Source organism: Eleutherodactylus coqui, chromosome 8, assembly GCF_035609145.1.
Source record: "Eleutherodactylus coqui strain aEleCoq1 chromosome 8, aEleCoq1.hap1, whole genome shotgun sequence".
NCBI classification, from domain to species: domain Eukaryota; kingdom Metazoa; phylum Chordata; class Amphibia; order Anura; family Eleutherodactylidae; genus Eleutherodactylus; species Eleutherodactylus coqui.
In genome coordinates this window covers 133,161,789-133,186,706 of record NC_089844.1, presented here as the reverse complement: position 1 = coordinate 133,186,706, position 24,918 = coordinate 133,161,789, and the positions used below count along the sequence as shown (strand labels likewise).

Below are 24,918 nucleotides of genomic sequence, written 5' to 3'. Positions count from 1 at the left end.
GCGGTCTGTTAAGGCAGCCCTGGCGCCATTCATTAGGCCCCCGGCTGCCATGACACCTGCACGGCTCCCCCGATCTCACCGCAGGGGGGGGGCCGTGCAGGACCCCCGAACAGCGTTCGGGGGATTTAAATGTCGCTGTCAGAATTTACAGCGGCATTTAAAGGGTTAATAGCCACAAACGGCCGAGCGCGGCTATTGCCCGCGGGTGTCAGCTGTAATAAACAGCTGACGCCCGCTCTGTATGGGGGGAGATAGCGGCGCTACCTCCCTCCATACACGTCCTGCAACAGCAGGACGTAGTTTTACGATAGCGCCGTCACTAAGGGGTTAAGCAAGGTTAATGGCGAGCCGACTGGAGTAATTGTACAGGCATATTTCCGAGAAATACAATACATCGGCAATTGGATTACCTTATTCCCCATAATTTGAAAACCTTACGTGGCAGAAAACAACTGATATATTCGAATTCAGCGCACTAAAGTGACTATAAGCCGCCTATCTGCTTATCTGTTACAACAATAGTGTTGCACAGTGTAATGGATGGATGCTAAAAATCACAACTAAAAATCAGTTTTAAAAGTTTTATTAATTATTTAAAAAAAACAAAACTTTTGCAATATTTTATAATTAAAAAAAACAAACTATTTGGTATAGCTGCATCCATAAAAGTCTGATCTATCAAAGTAACGCATTATTCACCCCCTATAGTGAACATCGTCATAAAAAATAACCCCAGAATTGCTTTTATTTTATTTTTTTTTGGTTACCCATGAAAAAATGTAATAAGCCGTATATATTCCAAAATGGTACCAATAGAAACTACAGGAGGTCCTGCAAAAAAATGAGCTCTCGCACAGCGTAAAATAATTAATTTTTATTTTTTTTAAATAGGTATTTTATATATTTTTTAAAAGTAGTACAGGGAATGGAAAATAAAAACTTTAAAAAAAATTGGGTATCGTAATCGTGCTGACCCACAGAAAAAATGTAATTTTTCTGCAGTACACCATAGAAATAAGACCCTTCCGTTTTCATTTCATTTAGAATTTTTTAAGCTTTTGAGTACATTTATAGGCTACATTAAATAGTACCGTTGGAAAAATACAATTTGTCCCGCAAAAAGCAAGCTTGCAGACAGCTTCGTTGATGGAATAATAAGAGTTATAGTTTTTTTAAATGTAGGGGGCAGTATCTGAAAATGGGGGTGGGGGAGGTTAGGAGGCCGTGTTCTTAAGTCGTTAAATTTAGCAGAGATGGGTTCAGCAGAAAGGGACGGGAAGGCAAGGTCTTCTAGACAGGCCAAATTATCCAACATGGACATTTCACTTGAGGAAGTATATAGATTGGTATAGTATTCCCTAGACCTGGGCGTTATAGATTGGGCCTCCGTGAGTATGCGTCCATCAGCCTTTTTAGTTGTGAGGACAGAGTTGGTTAGCCCATTTTGTTTAATTAAATTGGCCAAAAGGTGACTGGACTGGTTACCCATTTCGAAAAAATATTGCCGCGTAAAGAAGCGTTTCCGTTTGGTTTTAACATGTCATTGATGTCTAAGCGAGTTAATCCTAGCCAGCTTGTTTTGTTGGTGTCTGTGGGGTCCGCTATGTATTGTTTTTCGGCCTCTGCTGTCTGCTCCTCTAACAGAAGGTCAGCTTGGGAAGTAGATCTTTTTATGTAGGATATTGCTGATTTAAAACAACCTCTAAGGTAAGCATTTAGTGTATCCCATTTTAAGGCATTTCTCGTGTCTTCTTCATGGATTTGGAGGAATGTGGTTATTTGATCCGGTATCCGGTCATTTGATCCTATTAGTTTAAGCCAAACGGGATTAAGCTTCCAGGTCGGGGCAAAATACTGTCCTGGGAATTGTAAGTCAAGGAGGATTGGGTTATGATCAGATACTCCCCGAGTGCTGTGAACTATTAAGGTTAAAGGGGTTGTCCCGCGCCGAAACGGGGTTTTTTTTTTTTCAATAGCCCCCCCCGTTCCGCGCGAGACAAACCCGATGCAGGGGCTTAAAAAAAAAACCGCACAGTACTTACCCGAATCCCCGCGCTCCGGTGACTTCTTACTTACCTTGCGAAGATGGCCGCCGGGATCTTCACCCTCGGTGGACCGCAGGACTTCTGTGCGGTCCATTGCCGATTCCAGCCTCCTGATTGGCTGGAATCTGCACACGGGGCGGAGCTACGAGGGCAGCTCTCCAGCACGAGCAGCCCCATTCAAAACGGAGAAGACCGGACTGCGCAAGCGCGTCTAATCGGGCGATTAGACGCTGAAAATTAGACGGCACCATGGAGACGAGGACGCTAGCAACGGAACAGGTAAGTGAATAACTTCTGTATGGCTCATAATTAATGCACAATGTACATTACAAAGTGCATTAATATGGCCATACAGAAGTGTATACCCCCACTTTGTTTCGCGGGACAACCCCTTTAAGTAGAGGGCAAGTGTTGGAGAGCTTAATATGTAATCTATTCGAGAGAGAGACCCTCTCCCGGGGGAGTGACAAGTGTACTCACAGATGTCCGGATTTTTTAGGCGTCATAAATCCCGCCAACCTACCCCACCAAACAACTGTCTCATGGAGGAAATACCAGTACATGTAGACATTAGCTGTGGATGGAGTCTGTCTTTCAAAGGGTCCATAATTTGATTGAAATCTCCCATACAGATACCCTCAGCCTGGGGGTAGTGGTGCGCGAATGTAACTGCTGCTTGTAAGACATAGGCATTGCTGTGTGGGGGATGATAGATACACATAATAACATATTGTTTAACATTAATTTCAGCATATACAAAAATAAACCTGCCTTCAGAGTCTCTACGAGTGTTTATCGGGTTCCAGCGTAGTGAGCGATGGATTAAAAGAGAAACACCCCTAAAGAAAGAAGTATGCAGAGAGTGGCAGGACCACTGGACCCAGGGTTTTTTTAAGACCATCTGTTTTATCTAGTACTAAGTGTGTCTCCTGTAGGCTAATAATATGAGGATTGAATTTCCTAATATAGGAGAATACTGCCGTCCTTTTAGCTGGGGTGCCTAGGCCTCGCACATTGGGACCACCCTTATTATGCCTTCCCTCCTCTGATTCTGCTCCCGAGACTGATAGAGGAGAGGACCAGAGTAATGCTCATAGGCCCATTTTGGCCAAGAAGGGTTTGGTTTTCTTGCCTGAGGGTGGTGTCACCGGCAGACCCTTGGGTTCTTCCAGAGAGGAAGGACCTTCTCCATCAGGGTCCTTTGTTTCACCTGTAAATAAGGCCCCTACACCTGACTGCTTGGAATTTGAAAGGCAGATTCTAAAACAAAAGGGTTTATCAGATAAATTTCTACTCGACCCTCTAGTAGAAAGGAGGTGACATCTAAAATTTATCTTAGAATTTGATAAACGGTTAAGACCCATTACTATTCAAGTACAAGTGTCAGCTCTTAGCGCTCTCTCTTACATTAAATTATGTGAACCTCCTTGGATCAGAAGATTCACCAAGGCTGTTAGTAGATTACATCCTACTATTAGAGCTAGCGTTCCTCCATGGGATTTAAACTTGTTGTTCTGCTTAGGAGAGATCACAGTGATATCTGCAGTTCCTCCACTTGGAAATATTCTTAACGATAGAGTGATAATTAAACTTGACCTTGCTTTTATTACCAAGGAGGTTTCTGACTTATACCGTTCTCAGGAGATTACCCTACCCTCCATCTGCCAAGAGCCTAAGGATGAAAAGGAATGTCAACTTCACTTGCTTGATGTTAGAAGATGTCTAATCAGATATCTAGAAGTTACGAAATGTTTCAGGAAGTCTTCTCCACTGTTTGTACAGTTTTTCAGGGGAATAACGAAGGACAGAAAGTATCTAGTAGAACTTTGGTTAGATGGATTGTTGTCACAATTAGGTCAGTTTACTCATCTGCAGGGATTGATGCTCCTTCAGGGGTTGGAGCTCCTTCTACTAGGACAGATTTTGCGTCCTGGGCAGAGTTCAGCTTCTATATCAATCACGTCTACAGAGCTGCTACTTGGATTCTTCCACAATTATTTCCTTTTTAGGATTATATTATCTAGTTCATTCATGCTGTCTTGGGTGTCAGGGAAACACTAGATTACTTACCGGTAATAGATTTTCCATGAGTCCATGACAGCACCACAGTATTCCCTCCCCTTTTTGGGGATGTATCGTTAGTTTAACCCCTTAGTGATGGCCCCATTGCCTTTTTACGTCCTGGCTTGCTGGGCTTTAATCCTCAGGGCTGTAAAAACATGCTCACTCTGAGGAACTAAAGCCCTGCGGGCTGTGGACATGCCACTTAGAGCTGTCATGGGGGGGCCGGAATTGTTACAAGTAAGTGATAACAGTAACAGAGCAAAAGGATACTTTATTGCAGAAAACTGACCCCTTGAAGGGAGGCTCTAGTACGCTGTTGTACCGCCTCTAGCTTGGATATAAGATGTGATACGGGCGGGCATTGAGGCTCTAGTAGTATCCTGTTGTACCGCCTCTAGCTTGGATATAAGATGTGATATGGGCGGTCATGGAAGCATACATTCTCCATATGGTATTTTGCAGCATATCGCTCCACATTTGCTGTAATTGAGCTTTTAGATCATGAAAACTCACAGCCTGTTGAAGTTGGCATCCCAGATGGTGCCATACATGTTCTATTGGTGATAAATCTGGTGACCGGGCGGCCACGGAAGTGTGACAATGTTGTGGGGGCTCCTGTGACCCCCTTGTGTGTGCAGCTGAGCATTATCCCACTGCCTCTTGGAAGCCGCCATGAGAGGAACACATGTGGCTGCAGGATGTCCTGAACATATTGCTGAGTAGTCATTGTCCCTCGTACCACTACTAGAGGTGACCGACTGTCATATGTGATGGTCCCCCAGGGTATCACACCAGCAGGGAGCAATGTGCCGCTCTACAGCAAAGGCAAGATTGAGGCGCTCACCCCGTCATCAGTGCCCAAACTAAACTTGGATTATTCGCTAAGACAACCTGGTCCCACTCCATAGCATCTAGTTAGTCGTTCACAACACCACTACAAACAGAGGCAACTCTGGATTTCAAAGGCCGTACATGTAATGGGTGCCAAAAGACCAAATATCCTTCAGCCAAGTGCCTGGAAATGATTCTGTGTAATGGTGGCACCACCTGTCTCTGGATGGCAGACAATGAAACAGTAGGAGCTGCTCATGCTTCTCAATCCGTTGATCCTCTCTACTGATGGTCTGTCGACGGAGACCTGAGCCTGTTTGCTGTGCATGTATGTGCACCTTCACACATCCAGTAATCCAACACCTCCTAACAGTCTGGTCATAACGGCCCAGGTGGCAGCAATTCATCGATACGACTATCCAGCTTTCTACATTCCAGTAATGCGCCCCCTATGGTAACTCTGTTAAGTGGGGAAAATCTCTTTGATCACATCGAAGAGTCGTCTAGTGGTCAACAAGCTCTACACAGGCGGGAGAAGAGGTCACTACACAGTATTAAGAGAAGTAAAAGCATAGCTAAACTTTCTATAATCTTTGCATAAATCATTAGTCATGTGTATGTTCCTTCCAGGGCTGTGGAATCTTGAGTCAGAGATTTGTGTTAGGGCTAATGCCCGCGGACAGATTTCTGCCGCGTTCCCCACGGTGGAATAACGCCTCTATTAGGTTCTATTGAACCAAATAGCTTTTCTGCCTGTCGCCGCTCACATGCATGATTCTGCCGCGGATTTCCGCTGTGGGAAAAAATTGTGGCATGTTCAATTTCACTGCGTTTCTCTGCAGCGGGAAGTCTCCATTAATATAGTATTAAATGTGTGTTTTTCCTCGATCACCAGCGGGGACTTTTTTAAAATTTGCCACCACGGTACTCCTGCGGCGTAAATCCGCGGGCGTATCCCGGTCCGTCTGTGGGCATGAGCCCTTACTGACTCCACAACCCTGTGAGACTCTGCCTCTCTTACAAGCTCTTTTTTATGCACAGTCATGTGATTTTAGGAAATGGCTCCTCCAGCTGTTTTCATTAGTGCCACTTTTTAAGCCTTTTTCTTACTCCTGTCCCAACTTTTGTGAGATGTGTTGCTGCCATCAATTTCTAAATGAGTTAATTTTTTTTTCATGAAATGGTAAAAGGTCTCATATGTTCTGTTCTAGCGTGAAGAAATTATAGTTATGAGATTTCCAAATCGTTGCATTGTTTTTGTTTTTTTTTACATTTCTTTACATTTTACGCAGTGTCTGAACTTCTTTGGAATCGGGGTTGTATGTTTGTTCTGTAGCACGGCAGCATTTCAGAGTAGGACCTACATGGGTGCCGTGTACTTACCTGTTCTGGTTCATGCTGCCCATGCTTCAGACAGTATGAAGCTGGTGACAGATTCCTTTTGCTGTGCGGATCGGACCTGTTCCTTCTCCTTTTGCATATCGGAAATTTGATGTCCTTAAGAAGCACAAACTTTAATGTGCACCAATAGAATAAATTAAAGTTGAGCAGAATCGTTAGTGTTTGTACAGCGGATTGCGTGTCCTCCTTATGTTGCCTTGTCGTGTTTAAGAAGCTGTTTTGATAGCTGATCTGATATAAGTTACACCTGTCTGGTTTTATTATGGCTCTTCTGAAGGATGTCTACTAACCTGTGATGTTAAGCGGAGCGCTGTAATTGCCTCAGTGACAAGCTTGTCTGAAGATTCTTGTAGCAGAATCTGCTTTCGGCTCTTCCTTGTGAGGCGCTGCGAGGTGCTCATCTGCTGCAGTCTGGAATTAGACATGTTTTGAGTGTGCCAAATACTTGGCAACAATCTGCGTGTCAAAACGAAGGCGCTGAGGCGTCAGTAAATAGGGCTATGAGTCCACACGTAGCAGCTACGTTGTGGCCTTACAGGGATTTTTCTGCAAAAATGTGTAAAGTAAACTTCTGCCGTGGCTCCGAAATCGTTACAGAAAAAAAGTGCACGTGTTCTTGTTGGCAGGGTCTAATCTCCCTTCCCTGTACTTTGGCCTCATAGTTAGAAGGGTATTCTTGTATCTTGTCACCACCAGCAGAATGGGTGGAGAGCTAGTGATGGGCTGTATCCGCCCAGTATACGCCCACGCGCTGCTAATTGGCTGTGAACAGCCAGGCCCTCAAAGGTCTAGCAATGTGGGGATTTACTTCATGCTGGGAGGGCGGTTTAGGGTTAGGTTGTTTCAGTGTTAGGGATTAAATTAGTAGCTGTTAATCCTTCCATGTCAGAGCCAGCTTCATGAACATGGAAGCATTTACAGCTAATAATACAACCCCAACACTAAAACGAACCCTCACTCTAACCCTCCATGCCAGGCACTCTCACCCAGTGCTGTCCCCGGAGTTTTCTTGCACTGTCCCCGCTCCCCTCCAGCCTCCCTCACCCACTCTCACCCAGCACTGTGCTTGCACCACCGCTCCCCCACTCATGTCGTTTCCCCGCTCCTCTGCAGCCTTCCGCACAGCCTCCCTGTCTCCCTCACTCACTGTCCGCTGCCCAGCGCTGTGCCGCCGGTTAAGCCGCTCTTAGTGACTGCCAGGACCTTAGAGAGGGGCGTGGCGAGCCTGTCAAGCAGCGCCTATCTTGTCAGCACCCACACTTCCGGTGGTGACAAAATACAAGAATACAGTTTAGGGGATCTGCATTTGCCATATGGAGAAACTGCAGAAAGGATCAATAATCCCTTTATTCTTTTGGAGCAGCAGGTGTCCAAACCCCCACCTATAAGGAAGACCTAGCATCTACTAGGAATAGGCCGAAGCGTTTTCAGATGGTACTTTCCCTTTAAATGACGCTATAGGAAAACTGAGAGGTTCTGTAGAGTTTGCAAAAGACTACAGCAGCACACGTCCATTTCTTGAATCCCCTTTTACAGTTTGTTCAGATATCTTCACTTCATCGCTTATTTTGTACTCTGGTACAGTCCAGAGCTGAATTCTTAATTCTGGCTGCTCATAGGAAACTATCAACAAGCCTGTCAACAGATACACCTCTAACTGCCTTAGGCCGCCTGCAGATGGGCGGAAATTCCGCGGCGGGATTTCCCGCGGAATTTCCGCCCTTGGAAGCTGCCATAGGATTGCATTAGCAAACACAATCCTAGGCAGACAGCTGCGGTTTGTCCGCGCAAAATCTTGCGTGGCAAACAAACCGCAGCATGTTCTGTTTCTCTGTGGGGCTCGCAGAGCCCCGCACAGAAACGTCAGTGCCTGGCTCCGGTCTGTGCATGCGCCGGCTGCCCCGAAGGCGGCACATCAAACAGCCGGAGCCGTGGGTGAGTACGCGCTGCTCTCTGCAGGCGCTCGGGGTCGGGTCTCGCGGCGAGAATCCTCGCCGCTGAATCCAACCCGCCCGTCTGCAGGCGGCCTAGTACCTGTAAGGCTAACTCCAGCTTTGGCCCCAACACACGTCGTGCAGGCAAAGATCACATTTTTCTTGTGGTTTGCAGAAACTTGCAAGTAGCAACACAATATCATTCACTTTCATTGGCTTGCAATTTAGAATAGCAGTACAGCAATTTTTGGACATGCGTTGCAGCCAAAGTCGCCTTGTAGCCCGAGGCTTACACAGTGGGAGAATTGGCTTTTTGCAGTGCATGGTGTAAAGACTAAGCATGTCAAAATGCAAATCACGAAGCAAGCTCTGTGCAGAAGGTGAACAAGCAGGAAATGCTGCGAGAGTGGAAGCTTTCAAGATTATGATTTCAGCTGGTCAGTATAATTCAGGGTGTAACTCAGGGTCAGCATATGATGAGCTATGGAAATATGTGCTTTGTAGGACAACCACCTATAACCTCTTAGTCGCTGAAACCCATTCTTCCAAATAGTGATTCATTGCTAAATGGCTGTGGGCCGGCAATCCGGGGCTGCGAGCCGGCGATCCCTCCGGTCTCTGACAACAGAAGTCAGGTATCATGGTGCCCAGGATGTGAGTGCTGATGCCAAAAGAGCGGGCAGCCTCTGATTAGCAAGTAGTGGTCACTTGACTTCTGCTGTCAACAGAGACCAGAAGAATGGCGGGGCTGCAGCGCTGGATCGACCGGTAAGTACCTTTATTTTAACACTTTTGGCCCTGACCATAAAAAGTTAATTCTAAGCAGACAACCCTGTTAATTGCACGCACCCCACCTGCTCCATGCTGTGGTTACGTGAGGTGTCACGTCCCGGCACATGTAGTACACGGCAGAACGGCGGGGCTGTACACCGCAAGAAGTCTGAAGGAAACATTAGGCTCCACAAGAGTGCGGCTTGACAGCTCGCAGCAAGAATCAGCCTACCACTTCCTACTTATCCCTCCTCATTTACAGCATTACCCATAGTAATGACATGCTTGCGGGAAATCACATCTCATCAGCTGCTGTAATCCTCTTCTCTAAGAACCAATTCTGATGTTCACAAGCGCAGCCATGACAATCTCCAGGCATTTGCTTTTTAAGATATTTTCTGTGATTGTGGCAGGAAAGCTTAGGCTGCAGTGATTTATCCCTATTGTGTTGTGCCTGTAATTTCCTGTACCATTAGCGCACGTAACCACTAAGCCACTACTTACTTGGGTGTATTTAACCCTTCCACCATTAGGGCTCTCAAGACAGTTTTCACACTTTTGACATTCACAAATAAAAACCTTAATTGCAAACTAGCAAAAAAAAAATTACTCCTCGATCCCCTTCCCAAACCCATATATTTTGTGAAAATATCACCCTGCACTGAATTCATGCTCTTGGCTACCATCATGCAGTTTTGCTTCAAAGCGTAACATTTTGTAATGCTAATTAATATTAGGAGATTAAAGTCTGACTGAATCTCAGCCCAAGATGCACAAAACCTTGTAAAAATACAAGATGTGTGGAGGTCATACGTGTCTCTTATAGCGGTATCTGCATACACATGGTGCAGGGAGACCAAAAATCTATCATCTGCATCCCTGTATGGAATTGGCAGGTGTCCTGATTTGGTGTAGGGGGTGAATAGATGTAAAACTACTTGTCTTTTCCTCTATTTAGTGTCGCACATCCTTACCAAGCTGAGGAGACTCCTTTTTATGCTGCAGCCATTCACTTCTATGATAACGCTCTGTAACGAACTCCCAACCACTTCCCAGGCACTGCATTCAGCTGCTCTGGGTGGTCGGACCCCGTTCTTCAGATAAATGGGTCGCATCTATCAGATTTTTATGGGATAGTCCTTTAAAAGGTCCATGATGCATTCATACGTAATTGAGTCTCCTCAGCTGAAGAAAATCCACCATGAAGATCACTTGTGGGAATACACCCTAAGGGCTTATTCACATGAACGTATATTGGCCGGGTTTTCGTGCCCCGCTGATATACGCTGCCCCTCTCTGCAAGGGGAGTAGGCGGGAGCTAGTGTGCTGAGCTTCTGCCCCTCACCACGATTTGCAATATATACGTCTGTGCGAATGAGCCCTAGCAAAGTGATGGCGGCAACGGAGCACAGGTTTATTTATTTTTACCATTTGTACAGTTTTGAGGTCAATTTCCTTTTCTCCCTTTTTGAGCTCTTTGGTCTTCCGTTGAGGACTACTACAGATAGTTGCAGCCTTGTGATCACTGCTCGCTTGACTCTAGTACAGAGACCCTCCAGATACATGTTATTATGCCCCATTCACATCTTCATTAGCGCTTCATTTGGCACAGATGGAATAGCGCAGCATGCAGTGCGACTTCATCCAGTAAGATGCTCTGAATGCCAGAAGCCAATCTAGTCGGTGGGATTTTGGTGGCATTCAGCAGCAACATGTGCTAGTTACAAGGATGGAGATAAGCAATGGAAGTATGCCGGAGCCCCGGACACGGATGTGAATGGAGCCTCCGCTAGGCATAGATGCCTGGTTTCTGAGGAGATCAGCTCTATTGTCATGCAGATTGTAGAAAATTAATTTTTGGCACCAGAATGTCGCAACGAACAAAACCCAACATTTTATCACAGCTAAATTAAAAGTTTGATGGAAACTGCTGCGGCTGGGCTCATAAACATTTATTGTAATGGGTGCAAACCTTCATTTTTTTAATTCTATGATAGGCTGCAAGGGGATTTCCAGAATTCTGAAAAACATGACTGCTGTCTTCTAAAATCAGTGCCACTCCTGTCCACAGGTTGTGTGTGGTATTGCATACAAGGCACAACTCCTGCACATGCGTGTGTTGCTGTCTCTGGAACAAAGCAGCCATGTTATTTGAATCCTGAACAACCCCTTAATGATGCGGACCTTTTTTTCTTTCAATTTTCGTTTTTTTCCCTCTCCCTCCTTTAAAAAATGGTAACTCCCTTATTTATCAATCGACGTAGCTGTATGAGGGGGTTTTTTTTTTTTAGTAAAATGAAAAAAAAAACAAACACGAATTTCCGCCTTTCGGCGCATCTTGTTTCTACAGCGCACAAACTGCAACAAAATTGACATGATAACTTTATTCTATGGGTCAGTACGATTACTACGATACCAAACTTATAGTGTGTTTTTTTTGTGGTTTTTTTTGCTGTACTATTTTTCAAAGACATTAAAGGGGTGGTCTCGCGAAACCAAGTGGGGTTATACACTTCCGTATGGCCATATTAATGCACTTTGTAATGTACATTGTGCATTAAATATGAGCCATACAGAAGTTATTCCACTTACCTGCTCCGTTGCTAGCGTCCTCGTCTCCATGGTTCCGTCTAAATTCGCTGGCAGCTTGCTTTTTTAGACGCGCTTGCGCAGTCCGGTCTTCTCCATTCAGCACGAGCCGCTTCAGTGTGCTCCCCGCTACAGCTCTTCTGCGCATGCGCAGACGAGCTGTCACTGCTCGGGAGCGCGCTGAAGCGGCCATTCTGCACCATCCTCTGTTAGAGGAAGGTGCAGAAACTGGAGCTGCCCAGCGGAGAAGACCAGCCCAGCCCAGCCCAGCCGCCCCGAGAAGCCTCCCAGGTAAGTGATGGGTCGGGGGGGGCTGCCGCTGCGCCGGGCTGCGCCGGGGGGGGGCTGCCGCTGCGCCGGGGGGGGCTGCCGCTGCGCCGGGGGAGCTAGCGCTAGGCCGGGGGGGGCTGTCGCTGCGCCGGGGGAGCTAGCGCTAGGCCGGGGGGGCTGTCGCTGCGCCGGGGGAGCTAGCGCTAGGCCGGGGGGGCTGTCGCTAGGCCGGGGGGGGCTGTCGCTGCGCCGGGGGAGCTAGCGCTAGGCCGGGGGGGGCTGTCGCTGCGCCGGGGGAGCTAGCGCTAGGCCGGGGGGGCTGTCGCTGCGCCGGGGGAGCTAGCGCTAGGCCGGGGGGGGCTGTCGCTGCGCCGGGGGAGCTAGCGCTAGGCCGGGGGGGCTGTCGCTGCGATGGGGGGGGCTGTCGCTAGGCCGGGGGGGCTGTCGCTAGGCCGGGGGAGCTAGCGCTAGGCCGGGGGGGGGCTGTCGCTGCGCCGGGGGAGCTAGCGCTGGGGAGCCGGGGGCTAGCGCCGGTTACCTGCTGTCTGGTCGGCGGCTGCGGGGCGTCTGGTCGGCGGCTGCGATGCGTCCGGTTGCCATGGAGACACAGCTGGCGGCGTCTCGGGAGCGCGCACGTCGGGCTGCAGCGAGCGACTGGGAAAGAGCCGGCGGCCATCTTGAGGAAACTTTTATAACTTGCTGAAACGCTGGAACGGTAAGTACGAACCAGCTAGAAATGTCATTTACAGGGGGGCTTTGTAATGTGTGTTTAATGGGGGGGACTGGGCAAAAAAAAAAATTAACTGCTTCCTCGAGACATCTCCTTTAATTTTTTCCAATTATTTTCTGCTGCATCTTCTGCACCCAATAACTTTTTTTATTCTTCCGTCAACCTAGTTGTGCGAGGGCTTATTTTTTGTGGGACATCCTGTAGTGTGTGGTGTCACCATTTTGGATTACATACTACTTTTTTTTAAGCCTTTTTATTTTTTTTGCATTTTTTCCTTGCAGACGGTGACAAAAAAAAAAGCATTTCTGGCTTGCATTATTTTTTTTTTTTTTTTACAACGTTCATCATGTGGGGTAAATAATGCTACTTTAATCGGACTTTTATGAACACAGCGATACCAACTATGTATTCTTTATTATAAATATGGCAAAATGTTTTTTTTACTTTTTTTTTTTCTTCAACAATTAATAAAACTTTACTTTCATTTACACGAGCAGGCCAATATACGCTTCCATCTAAGCAGTTCATTCCCCCCCCCCCCCTCCTCTTTCTTAACTAACCCCCCCCCCCCCCCCCTCTCTTCTTCTCTGCTCCTGCACTGGCAATGGGAGGGTTAGGATGGGGGCAGAGCTAAGCTCCGCTTTGTCCCTCCCACTCCCATTGCTGGCTATGGACCAAGGGCGTGAAGGGGGTGGGAACTTAGCTCCACCCCTGTTCCACCCACTCCCATTGCAAAACGCTTGGAGGGGAAGAGAGAAGCAGGGAGCTGTTGAGGGGGAGGGAAGGGGGTGGACTGTTCAAATGGAAGCGTATATCAGCCGTCTGTGAAAACGCCAGCCGATATACGCTCATGTAAATTAAACCCTTATCCCCCCCCCCCCCTTTTTTTCCCCAGTCCCCATAGGGGCAACATCTGGTGATGCTTTGATCGCTCCTGTAGTATGATGTAATGGCATAGCATTAGATCATACTGCTATTAGGCAGCCTATCAAGCCACCCCACGGGGATGGCTTGATAGGCATTCTGCCAAGATAGCCCTGGGGCCTTTCAGAAGGCCCACGGCTGCCATGACACCTGTACGACTATCTTTCGCAGGGGGCCCGTATGGGACCCTCGCTCGTGGGATTTAAATGCTGCTGTCAGAATTGACAGCGGCATTTAAATGGTTAATGGCTCCGCTCAGCCGTGTGACTGAGCTGAGCAGTTGCCCACCGGGTGTCGGCTGTAATAAACAGCTGGCGCCCGTGCTGTATGAAGGGAGGTCGCCCTTCATTCATACCAAGACCCCGCAGGACATAACTACACGTCTTCTAGAGGAAAGGGGTTAAAGACTACATGCTCATGGCGTTCGTGTGTTTTTCCCCGTGTCTGGCACAGGAAATAAATGTATATTGTTTAGCACTTGGCGATGGGAGTTCATTATTTTCCCTGCAGGCAACCGGCAGCGATTGTTTGCTTACAGCAATATAATATATCCGTTGTTGGTTGAGAACATTCGCTGCAGATTATTTTCACCGATCACATGATACGATGGAAGTTAGTTATAGCTTTACCAATACATGTGTGAGTGGTGGGAGCAACTAAGCTGTAGAATAGCTCTCACCTTTCCCATTAGGATGACTGATGGGCTTAATGACTCGATGATCTCAACCACCGGTTTGTGCTTTTTATTTTGCAGTCTTTTTGGGAACACAGAAGAGGAATACGTCCCGGATTCTGAGAGCGTTCGCCTGCAGCGGGAACTACATCATCAGCCCCAGTGCTGCAGCCTCTCCCAGTGTTTCCAGCTGTATACCAAAGAGGAGCAGGTTAGTGGAAGGCTACTACGTAACAGTGCTGATGAGGGTGCCATTGTTACAAGTGGTATTTTGGGGGTAAAAGTTATGTAAGGCCCCCTGTCCACAGACGTGATTTCGACGGCGGTAAATCGCCGGCGAATCACGCTGTCTGAAGCTATGAAAAGCGCTTGCCCCCTGTCCACTAGCAGAGAATCATTCCGATTCTCCGCTCGCGGCCAGCGATTCGCAGCATGCTGCGAATTGCCACGATTCACTGTGGTCAGCCTGTCAGGCTGACAGGGAAGAGCCGTCTGCCGGCTCCTGGGCGGAGATCCGCAGTGGGATACCGCAACGCCTGTGGACAGGGGGCTGAAAGTTAGCAGTCGTTTTGGGATGGACAGTTTTTGTAAGTATTTGCCGCCTGTGCTGTGTATTTGATGCTTATCAGCCTGATTTGCTTGTGCCGCCTATTTGCAGCTGGCTCCTGGCAATGCCTGGCGCTGCCCTCACTGTAAACAGCTTCAACAAGGCAGCATTAAACTCAGCCTGTGGACCCTGCCTGATGTGCTTATACTCCATCTGAAGAGATTCCGACAGGTAAGATGGCGTCCGCTCCGCAAAGTAAAACTTTTGCTGCTTATGTGGTTCCTCTATATAAGGCTTGAAAGCATTATTAACCTACTGCCCATCTGCTGGTGCACCTACTGACTAATAGATCGGATGTAGTGTATTGGGATACTAACCTGACTCATGACATTGTCAACTGTGGATTTTAATGGTCACCATATAACGCTTCCCTGTGGTGGCGCTGCAGGGGAACTCAACACTTGCTGTCAGGTTTCCCCACAGATTACAGCTAATTGCTCCAGCAACTTAGCATCCTGTGAGTTTGTGCTACCTTGACGACTTCAGGCTCGCTTTCATTACTATCTGTGTGAGCGAGTTCACATGTTCACAGACTGCAAAAATAATGCTGATTTTTTTCGTAGTGGAATTGGCCGCGAAAAATTGACACTTGAAAATATGGATGAAATTTCAAGAAATCTCCAACATGCTGAGCAAAAAATCTGCAGCGTAAATTGACCAGCGGTGCAGACTTTTTTAAGTTCTCAGCATGTCCATTTATGCTGCGTATTTTCACTGCAGATTTCAGCTTTTTAACGCTTTCCACTGGGAATACTCCACTATGTGCGGCTGTAACTTTAATGAGGGCCTGTCAGTAACCTTTTATGTCTGTACAGGATGGGGATCGACGGTTGAAGTTGCAGAACATGGTCCGATTCCCGTTAGTTGGATTGGATATGACTCCTCATGTCGTCAAGCGCAGTCAAAGTTCGTGGAGTCTCCCATCACACTGGTCACCATGGAGACGTCCCTATGGCCTGGGACGTGACCCTGAGGACTTCATATATGATCTTTATGCTGTGTGCAACCATCATGGGACCATGCAGGGGGGACACTATACAGGTATGCTAGCGGCAAAATGCAAGCAATGATGCGACGGGTGCATCAGATTTTACAGGAGCCGTGATTGTACCTAATGACTTACACTGTGCTGTTATAGTTTCCATCTTTTGTTACTGGAATAGCACAGCACACTGTGCTGATTATTGGCAAGCAATCGGAACTTAATGGGAAGATGATGTCATATTGAATGCAGCCTTAATTGTAGAAAATGTGATAACATCTGACATCCACCCATTATGCAGAATAGAGCATATCCATGTACTAGCTTATCTGTCCTGCGATAGTCCACGATGCAGAAGTACAACTCTTGGTGTAACCAGCGGTTTTCTGTTATAGCATACTGTAAGAACTCTGTGGACGGTTTGTGGTACTGCTTTGATGACAGCGACGTGCAGCCCCTCGCAGAAGATGAAGTGTGCAAACCAACAGCCTACATCCTCTTCTACCAGCGCAGAGCCGCCGTGCCATCCTGGTCAGCAAACAGTTCTGTAGCAGGTATGTTCGCTCACTTCATTCATGTATCATTAGTCTTTCCGGTCTAGCTTGTCTTAATCCATAGTTTGTCTCATAGGCCCCCTGCACACTGCATGCGGAATCCAGCTCTGCCAGAAGTGGCGTCCGCGCGTACATGTTTAGTTTCTTTTTCTTCTGTGCTGCGGATTGTCCACACGGCGACTGTCGGACCGGCGCAGTACAGAAATTTTTTTTAAAGACAGCCTGCTTTTTCCACGTCTTCTCCTAGCGATGACGCGTAATCTGCGAGCTTTCCGCAATGTGATTGCGGAAAGCCCACGGTTCGGGCGGCTTCCATTAACTTCAGTGGAAGCCGTCCATGCCGAATCCGCGAAAAAATGGAGGATGCTGTGATTTTTTTTTTTTTTTTTTCCTCCGCTTGCGAAAGCTGCAATTGGTTTCCACAAGTGTGCAGCAAAAATCAATTTCATTAATTTCCCATAGCATGCTATTTGCTGTGGATCGGTGGTGCGGACGCCGGTGATAGATTCCACAGCTAATATCTGTCCGTAAGCAAGAGCCCTAACTGTAAGGTGAATCGGACAGCTGTAACGTTACTGCATTTAAGTTTGTGCTTGAAGATCTCTATTATTGTACTTTACAGGTTCCACAAGCTCCTCGTTATGTGATCACTGGATCTCTAGACTACCTGGCAGCAGACAGCCCAGTATTGCTTCAGCAGCCTCTTCTAGGAGAACTTCTCTGGCATCACTAGCGGAATCTGTGGAACTGACTGGAGAGAGGAGTGAGGATGACGGTGAGGCATAACCTATGTATTATGCAGCGCTCCTAAAAATGAAGGAAACAGATAAACCTCACAGTATAACCCCAAGTCACTTACACTCCAGGGATATCAATCTGTCCACTTAGGAAGTAACTGTGAATCCTTTTCACCTGCCTTGGCGCAATTGAAAGTAAGAACAGGAGGCAGCAACAAGAGACCCCTAAAAGGGAATGCAGACAATTTCTCCAATTCCTCCCTCCTCATCCTCCCTGGTTGATTCTTCTTTACTTTTACCTTTACACGGGTGGTTACACAAGTAGAGCTAGACAGGGCCGTAGAAGGGCATCAACCCAGCATCCATTTTGTAGGACTTTTAGTGCTTCTCCTGTTCTTCCTCCCACAATGACCTCCAGCAGGCTACTGGTCTATATGGTTTTTGATCGAATTGTGAGTCCATGAGGCCCAACGTCCTATAACAGGACCTATACTCACAGCTCAGCACTGTGCAGCTTGATTGGCATGCATCAATTCAAGGTGATTTTGAATCCAGCCCTCAGTTGATGATTTTGGTTTCCATTGCTACATCATTTTGATCTCCTTGATTTGATAGATACTCACTCTTACCATGTGTTGGAGTTGTGCTCAAAAACTTGGGTGCAGCTTGTATCAGACAGCGCATGGACACCTATTTGTGCACTGATTCACACGGACACATCCCATAGACCTGTTTCTTGTCCATGATCCGTTACTCTCCATAGCCCTATACGCTATAACAGGTTCGAGTTGGACCGATGCATTACCACTAGAGATGAGCGAGTATACTCGCTAAGGCACATTACTCGAGCGAGTAGTGCCTTAGCCGAGTATCTCCCCGCTTGTCTCTAAAGATTCGGGGGCCGGCGCCGGTGACAGGTGAGTTGCGGGGGTGGGGGAGAGGGGGGGGAGAGATCTCCCGTCCGTTCCTCCCCGCCGGCCCCCGAATCTTTAGAGACGAGCGGGGAGATACTCGGCTAAGGCACTACTCGCTCGAGTAATGTGCCTTAGCGAGTATACTCGCTCATCTCTAATTAACACTGATTGTCTACGCCCCCACATAAGTTAGTAGGCCTAAATTTGTACCTGAGAAAGTTTTTAATGACAACCAATTTGACGGTTTCTTTTAGATGCCCACAATAATAGGGACATAGATTTTATCCACGTTATGACCGCAGTAGCTGGACCGCCCACGGTTCTACTTAATCGAAGGTATATGGCTATAGAACGCTGTGGTGAACTAATCTTGGCCCAGTAGAACCACAGATCCAAGCATTCCACTGGGGATGTGATTTGACCGCACCGTGTGAATACAGTCTAATACAGATGCTAAACTGCGTTCTGAAGGTCCACCAAGAGTTACTCCTTGGCAAGTTTGCTAACTGGGAGCCTCAGAAAATACCGTTTTGCAGTGATGGGCAACTAAGAATATTTGACATTTAGAAGCCTGAAAAGCAGTTGAGGGCCCCTATACAAGCTGCTTTAGTGGTCATTAGTGTTTGTAAGAAATGTATAGCCAATGCTTTTCATTTGCTGCTTGTATTTTGCATGCTATGGACTATTTAATGTATTTTTCTTCTTCTCTTAGGTGGTTTCTCGTCCCGGCCTTTTGTCCGCAGCGTCCAACGTCAGAGCTCTGGCCGAGCCTCTGTCACCAGTCCTCTTGTCTCCAATGAAAACGGTTTTAGACCATCTTGGTCACTTGCAGCAAAACTCCACCTGCGTGCAGCCACTTCCTGCCGACACCCTTCAGATTCTCCCATACACGGGTCTTCCCTCGGCAAGATTGGTGAGACCGATGACCACGTATCAACATCTTGTTTTGGAAGTCTTCGCAACCTGTCTGGCAGCTTTCATGATCACCTTGAAGGGGTTCGGCGTGAGTATCGTGCAACATCCCGAGCCCCGTTGGCAGTGGCAGAATGTGGTGCTCAGAAAGATCCAGTGGTTAAGAAAACTGTACCTACAGAGCCACCGGCGAAGACCGCAGCTGAGCTGGTTAGCAGTAACCCCTTGGACCCTATAGATAACAATAACCACATTGCATTTGTTGATCAAAGTGATTCAGTGTGTTCATCCCCTGTCCGAGAGTCACCACAGAGCGAGGAAGCACAGACTAAGAAGCCCGTGGCCAGTAAAGTGTCAGTCGTGCAGGAAAAGGCAACACGGACCCCCGAAAAAGAGAGTAATAAAACCACGACCGCAGCACCTAGCAATAGTGGAAAACATGTCTCCAAGACCAAGAGGAGTGAAGTCCGAACTCCTACACGTCGATCATCCACACAGCAGAAAAAGGACACGGCAAAACCGCAGGAAGCCTCCACCCCAGTGTGTCAGCAAAGGCAAAAGTCCTCAAGTTCTGCTCATGGAAACACTTCCTCTCCAGCACCTAAAAAACCTGCACCTTCTTCTAGAACTTCCTCTGTATCCAGCTCATCCAGTAAGCATAGAATACCCGAAAAGACTCTAAGCAGGGAAGGATCGAAGATAAGCTTGGGCTCTGACAAAGCCGGTGCTATCAAACCCAGTAGCGCCATCCGTGCTGCAAATCCCAAGAGCAGCGAATCTCCAGCAGATAGTCGGACTGTACGAAGTTCCTCCATGGCTAGTCTCCGCACACCTCAGACCGCACCTCGGTCCAGTCTCAAGCGGGATAGCAAGTCAGAGGAAAAGGGACTGAGCTTCTTTAAGTCTGCCCTAAGGCAGAAGGAGAATAGACGGTCAGCAGATCTGGGGAAGACAAGCCTATTGGCTAAAAAACCAACAGGAACCAAGGGCGTAGGTCAGGAGACACCAGAGACTGCGCCAGTGTCACAGTCGCCAACTGCTGAGGTGGTCCCAAGTCCAAAAAAGCATTCTGCCTTACCTCAAAACAAAGCCAAGTCTTCCCCTGACGAAAGACAAGCCCAGTCATCTCCTGGTGGGAAAAAGACTGCTGACAAGTACCTTAAAAAATTCCCATCGTCATCAAAGCCATCGCCTAAAGCTCAGTGACCCAGGGTGCAGGGGCAGCCGTACCGCAAGTCCTGACTGCAGATACATGCAGTAGAAGCTGTCCCTGCCTACGCTGGTCGGGAATGTATGCACATTTTATTTTTAACGAAAACTTTGGGGTTGAGGGTCTCGTCCTTGTATTCTCCCAGCATTGCTTGCGCATGGAAGTTGACTTTTGTTGCGTTAAACCTGCTGGTGGAGTGAGCCATGCCCTACCGGCAGATAAAACTGTATTACTCGGCCAGTCCTGCTGAACCTTGCCCGCTTATACTAATTCTCCAGGGAAGAAGAGGAATGATTTGTTTACTCTTCTGCCAACCGAATGCTGCTTTTTCTCTCTCTTATCTTCCTTACCAAAGCCCGGCTGTGACTTTAGCATAGAGGAGAGTAGGATGAAGGTTGGGTGACTTCTTTGTGCCAAGGAGCAAACTCCTATCCTTGTGCATATACCATTTGAAGTTTGTATTGCATACCCTTCCTAGAAGCCATCGGAGCACTTTTTTGTCATTTGAAGCTTCAGGCTCTCCTCCATTATCTCATATCACTTCTACAGCGACGTATACGACATTCTCATGTGACTGATACCCCACTCATTCCCGGTCATCCATCCGCTCTGAATAGTTACATGATAGTGATATAATAGTAATCCATGTCTAGATATAGAGATTAATTCTGTAAGCTAACCCAGATGGTAAATGGCCACTGCCTATAATAACATAACCTTTCCTCCATTGTAGCGGTGTTTTCTGGAAATCCCATCATTCCCGTATGATAGCGTACTGCTTTGTGCATCCTCATTGTATGGTCATACCCCCAGTCTATGCAGTACCATTGCACCGTATACCTACTGCTTTTCAGTATAAGGCGCTGGTAAGTACAGGAGGGTAAAGCTATAAATCCTCGCCAACATTTCATGCACTATATAGACTTCATTTAAACACGCTCCGAAGCTGCTTTATAGACTTATAATAGTCGCCGCCCTGCAAGACCGATGGCTCCTTAACAGGCGTGGTCTCTACAATACGTGCATATGGTAATGTATGACATAAGGCTTCATTTTTTTGGGTTGTTGTAGCCTAGGAACAATGAATCAACTCCATAATTCTCTCTCCTGCACCATCTCAGTGTTAAACCAACATGTTTGACCTCAGGAAGGAATTGTGTTCCAGGGGCTCATATCCCAGGGCAGCTTTTGTAGCAGTATTGGAGATTCAAGGAAGGTTTTATTATACATTTCATGTACAGCAACTGACATTCCAATAAGGTTGGCTTTTTACTGCAGACCCCCAGATCTGCCATTTCGTTGCCAATCACATGGTGCTCCCCCCCCCCATATATTAAGCTGGTGCCGATTTCAGAGTATGATACGTAGAACACCAATATTCCCTGTTTAGGTTGGGCAATCACAAAGTGAATAGTTTTATATATATATTTTATGTTTTTGGTTTTATTTTTGTATAGTTTTATTGCTGCTCGGGTGAAAAGATTTAGGATGCCCTGGAAAAGTTGCAAAGTAGATCTATGTACTTTTTTTGGTAGCACAGGCTGGCACACGACTGGCTGCACGACTGGATGCCCCCCCACCCCCTAGTCTTCTGTCCCTTTTTGCTCAGGCACTTTTTTTGCATGGCAGTGTTTTGAATGTGCACGCACTTGTAACCTATGCAAACTGATAATGGTAATTTTACTGGGTGCTGTCGCCTCTCTCCGCGAGTGTCCACCATACCCCTTCTTGTGTTGTGTTATTAGTCACGGTCACAGAACGGTAGCTTTTTCTTCTTGTTTTTTGCATCTCTGGTTATTGCCGGTTTTCTGCACTTATGTACATTTTACCTTAGTGCAGCCCTTGGAAAGGCGGAGGTAACCTAAGGTTATCATTTATTGTCTTTTGTAGTCACCTGCTGTTTGGTAATCACAGGGTTCTGTCTGGAGTAGTCAAGTTGGCATCCTGGGTGGCAGTTTACAGCCAAAGTGCCACCCAACTTTCAGGACATAGGGGCATTGAACTTTTTGCATTGTTAGGTAGTCCGTTCCTGTTATGACTTGCAGACATGCAATACTTCTTTTCTCTAATTTTGCATTCTGGAAATCTGTCAGGTAAAATGGGTACAGGTTGGCAGCAGTTTCTGTACTGCCCATAGTGTTATGGAGCACTTACTTGACCGCCACGACACTCGTCCTGCTATTGTGCAGAATGTGGAGACCAGCGCCTAGATATATGAACCTAAAAATGAATTTAAGTGGACTTACCCCCTGCTATTGTGGGAATATTGTGAGCATCCCACTCTTTGGTTATTAGAGGGAATCTATTGCCATCTTTTTGCAGTCTTCACTGAAAGCAGCACAAGGTAGGGGCAGGTACACCAATCGCATAGATATGTCTGCTGTATGTGTCTGTGTAGTAGTTTGCTTCAAACTTGCATTTTATTAGTAGCAGCCGCATGGAAAACTAGTCCATATTCATCAACTGCAAGCTTGCAACACCCACTTTCCCCCCCCCTGTCACTGATGGACAGCTTTCTCTCTATGCACAGTAATAGGCAGAGAGCAGTCAGTGGCCAGGGAAAACTGGGTAGGTGGGACTAGCCTTTTCATAGCCCTGTCTGAGGACAGTATAAGGAAGTGACAGGCATGCTGATTATGGTGATACTGTATGTTTGCTGGATGTATCTGTGCAGTAGTTTGGGAGAAACCTCTATTTTATTAATAACAGTCAAACACAGGACAGGAAGAAGTCCTTGATATTCATGAGCTGCAGGCTAGCTCCACCCACCTTTCAGTTACTAATTGACAGCTTATTGCTGTCCATAGAGAGAAGGCTGGAGGGCAAGGCTCACGAAGATGCAGGACTACTTCCTGTAGTCTTCTGTGTCTTGCTGCTACTAAAAAAAATGCAGGTTTCTTCCAAACTACTGGACAGATACATATAGAAAATATATCGCTGTAATCGGCGTGCCTGTGACTACCTTGTTCTGCTCTCGAAGAGAGCTGCAAAAAGATGGGGACAGGTTTTAAGATCTCTGCTTAGTCAATTTGAACATTTTTGTTAACATTCAGAGGCTTAAAAGAGAATTCTGATACGATGTAACGAGCTTTGCACTTGCGTTTGCTGAGGTAACAGGCTTTCCACCTCTGGATGTAAGCAAGCATGTTTCCATTCACTGATGGCAAGCAGAAAATGTCTAGGAAAGTTACAGACCCTTTCATTATACAACTATTAAGTTATTTTCATGGGTTAACTAATTAATCAGGTGGTAGTGGATTGGTGGGGATTCGACCACTGGGGGCTCACAGATCAGAAGAACAGGTCCTGATAGTAATAGAGTGAATGGAGCGGTGCTCGCTCTTAGGCACTGTAGTTCCGTTCATCTTTATGGCTTTCACGGAGCTGTCCAATACAAGTGCTTGGCTGTCTCTAGCAGTCCAATTGAAACGAATGGAGTGCTGGTGCACACCTGTGACCACCACTCCATTCATACAGAGACACTCAGGACCCCACCTTTCTTGTAATCAGTGGGGATCCCAGCAGTCGGATCAGATACTTACCACTGATCCTATGGATAAGTGAAAAGTTATTTTTGTGGGACGACCAGTGAAAACTCCTTTTAATAAAATATAGTCCACTTTAATCTTCGGTTGCCGCACTGGAGCAACCATCACTAAAAGGAGAGAAGCTGCTTTGTGTTTCTTACCTGACGGTTTGTGTTGTATGACTTGCCCTTACATTTTCCTTGTCTAGCATCGCAGCCCTGAAATCACAAAGTCTGATTGTTTTCTTTCTTCAGTATATACACTAAAGACTAGTAGTTAAGCTTGAAAGCTGGAGAAGCGTCGAGCCGCCAGATGCAAATATTATGCAAATGAGAAACAATCTAAAAAAGTGAAAATCCGCTCCGATAAAGACGGGTTCTAAAGGTTAAAGAGAATCTCCCGTTTTAATAGGCTCCTCTAAATGTTATGCAGACTCATTTGCATAGCACTTCCTCATTTTCATCGTCCCTTGGCTTTTGGCAGCGTGGTGCCGATGCCTGGGTTGTTAAAGTCAGATTCTACCCCCCCTTTGGCTTCCGATTATTGCGCTGCCCTCAGGCTTTCCAAGTCAATGTGTTGAGCCAGCTGTACAAGGTCGCACTTTCCAACACCTTATTGATCAAGTAGCTGGCGGCAGGAACTTCTGGATGTGAAGCGGAGCGTTACATTCCCTCTATCGTTCAGGTTATGGTGGTTATTGTGTCCCTGGGTCATTTTATTGTCCACTAACTTTATGCCACACACTTCATCGGGCATTTCACATTGGATTAATGCCATATGTTTAGGGTCTGAGAAATGTCCACTCGTTTTAATGATGTGTTAAAGTTACCCTTTCTACCTTTTTATCATCATGTTGTTTTTAAAAAGTGTACCTGCTGTTCCAGGTGACTTATTTTTTTGCATAAGCTATCATGTGTACATGCGGAATAACACTATTTCTGGCCATTATATGACTATACTGTATATTGCTTTTATCATCCGTTTTCATTTCTGAAAGCTCCATCTTTAATTCTTTTTTTTTTTTTTTTTTTTTCCTAAGCCAGTGTGTGTAGATTGCTGCTATGATGTCTCTTATACTCAACACACTGAGGAGATCCTGTTCTCCATCTCTATTTATCACATACAGAGAAGCAGCAGCATAGAGGACATTATACAGCAGTACTGAGCAGTGTAGATGTGATTCTAGTAGCTGTTAGACAGTAAAGCATTTTGAGCTGCAGCGGTGGCTGTATGAATCTCTTCT

General features: G+C 46.6%; 1 protein-coding gene across 2 annotated transcripts in view; it reads left to right on the top strand.

Moving 5' to 3' along the window:
* Positions 1–21,023, top strand: part of USP31 (ubiquitin specific peptidase 31) — a 56,489-nt gene extending 35,466 nt beyond the window's left edge. Inside the window, exons 11-16 of one of the 2 annotated variants that reach the window (XM_066576410.1) lie at positions 14,314–14,443; positions 14,891–15,010; positions 15,655–15,880; positions 16,217–16,375; positions 16,998–17,150; positions 18,739–21,023. In XM_066576410.1, the coding sequence (XP_066432507.1) occupies positions 14,314–14,443; positions 14,891–15,010; positions 15,655–15,880; positions 16,217–16,375; positions 16,998–17,150; positions 18,739–20,144 (2,194 nt within the window). In that variant the 3' untranslated portion in view covers positions 20,145–21,023. The remainder of the gene's footprint in view (positions 1–14,313; positions 14,444–14,890; positions 15,011–15,654; positions 15,881–16,216; positions 16,376–16,997; positions 17,151–18,738) is intronic. The other variant, XM_066576411.1, reaches the window with a different exon arrangement.
* The last annotated feature ends 3,895 nt before the right edge of the window (positions 21,024–24,918 follow it).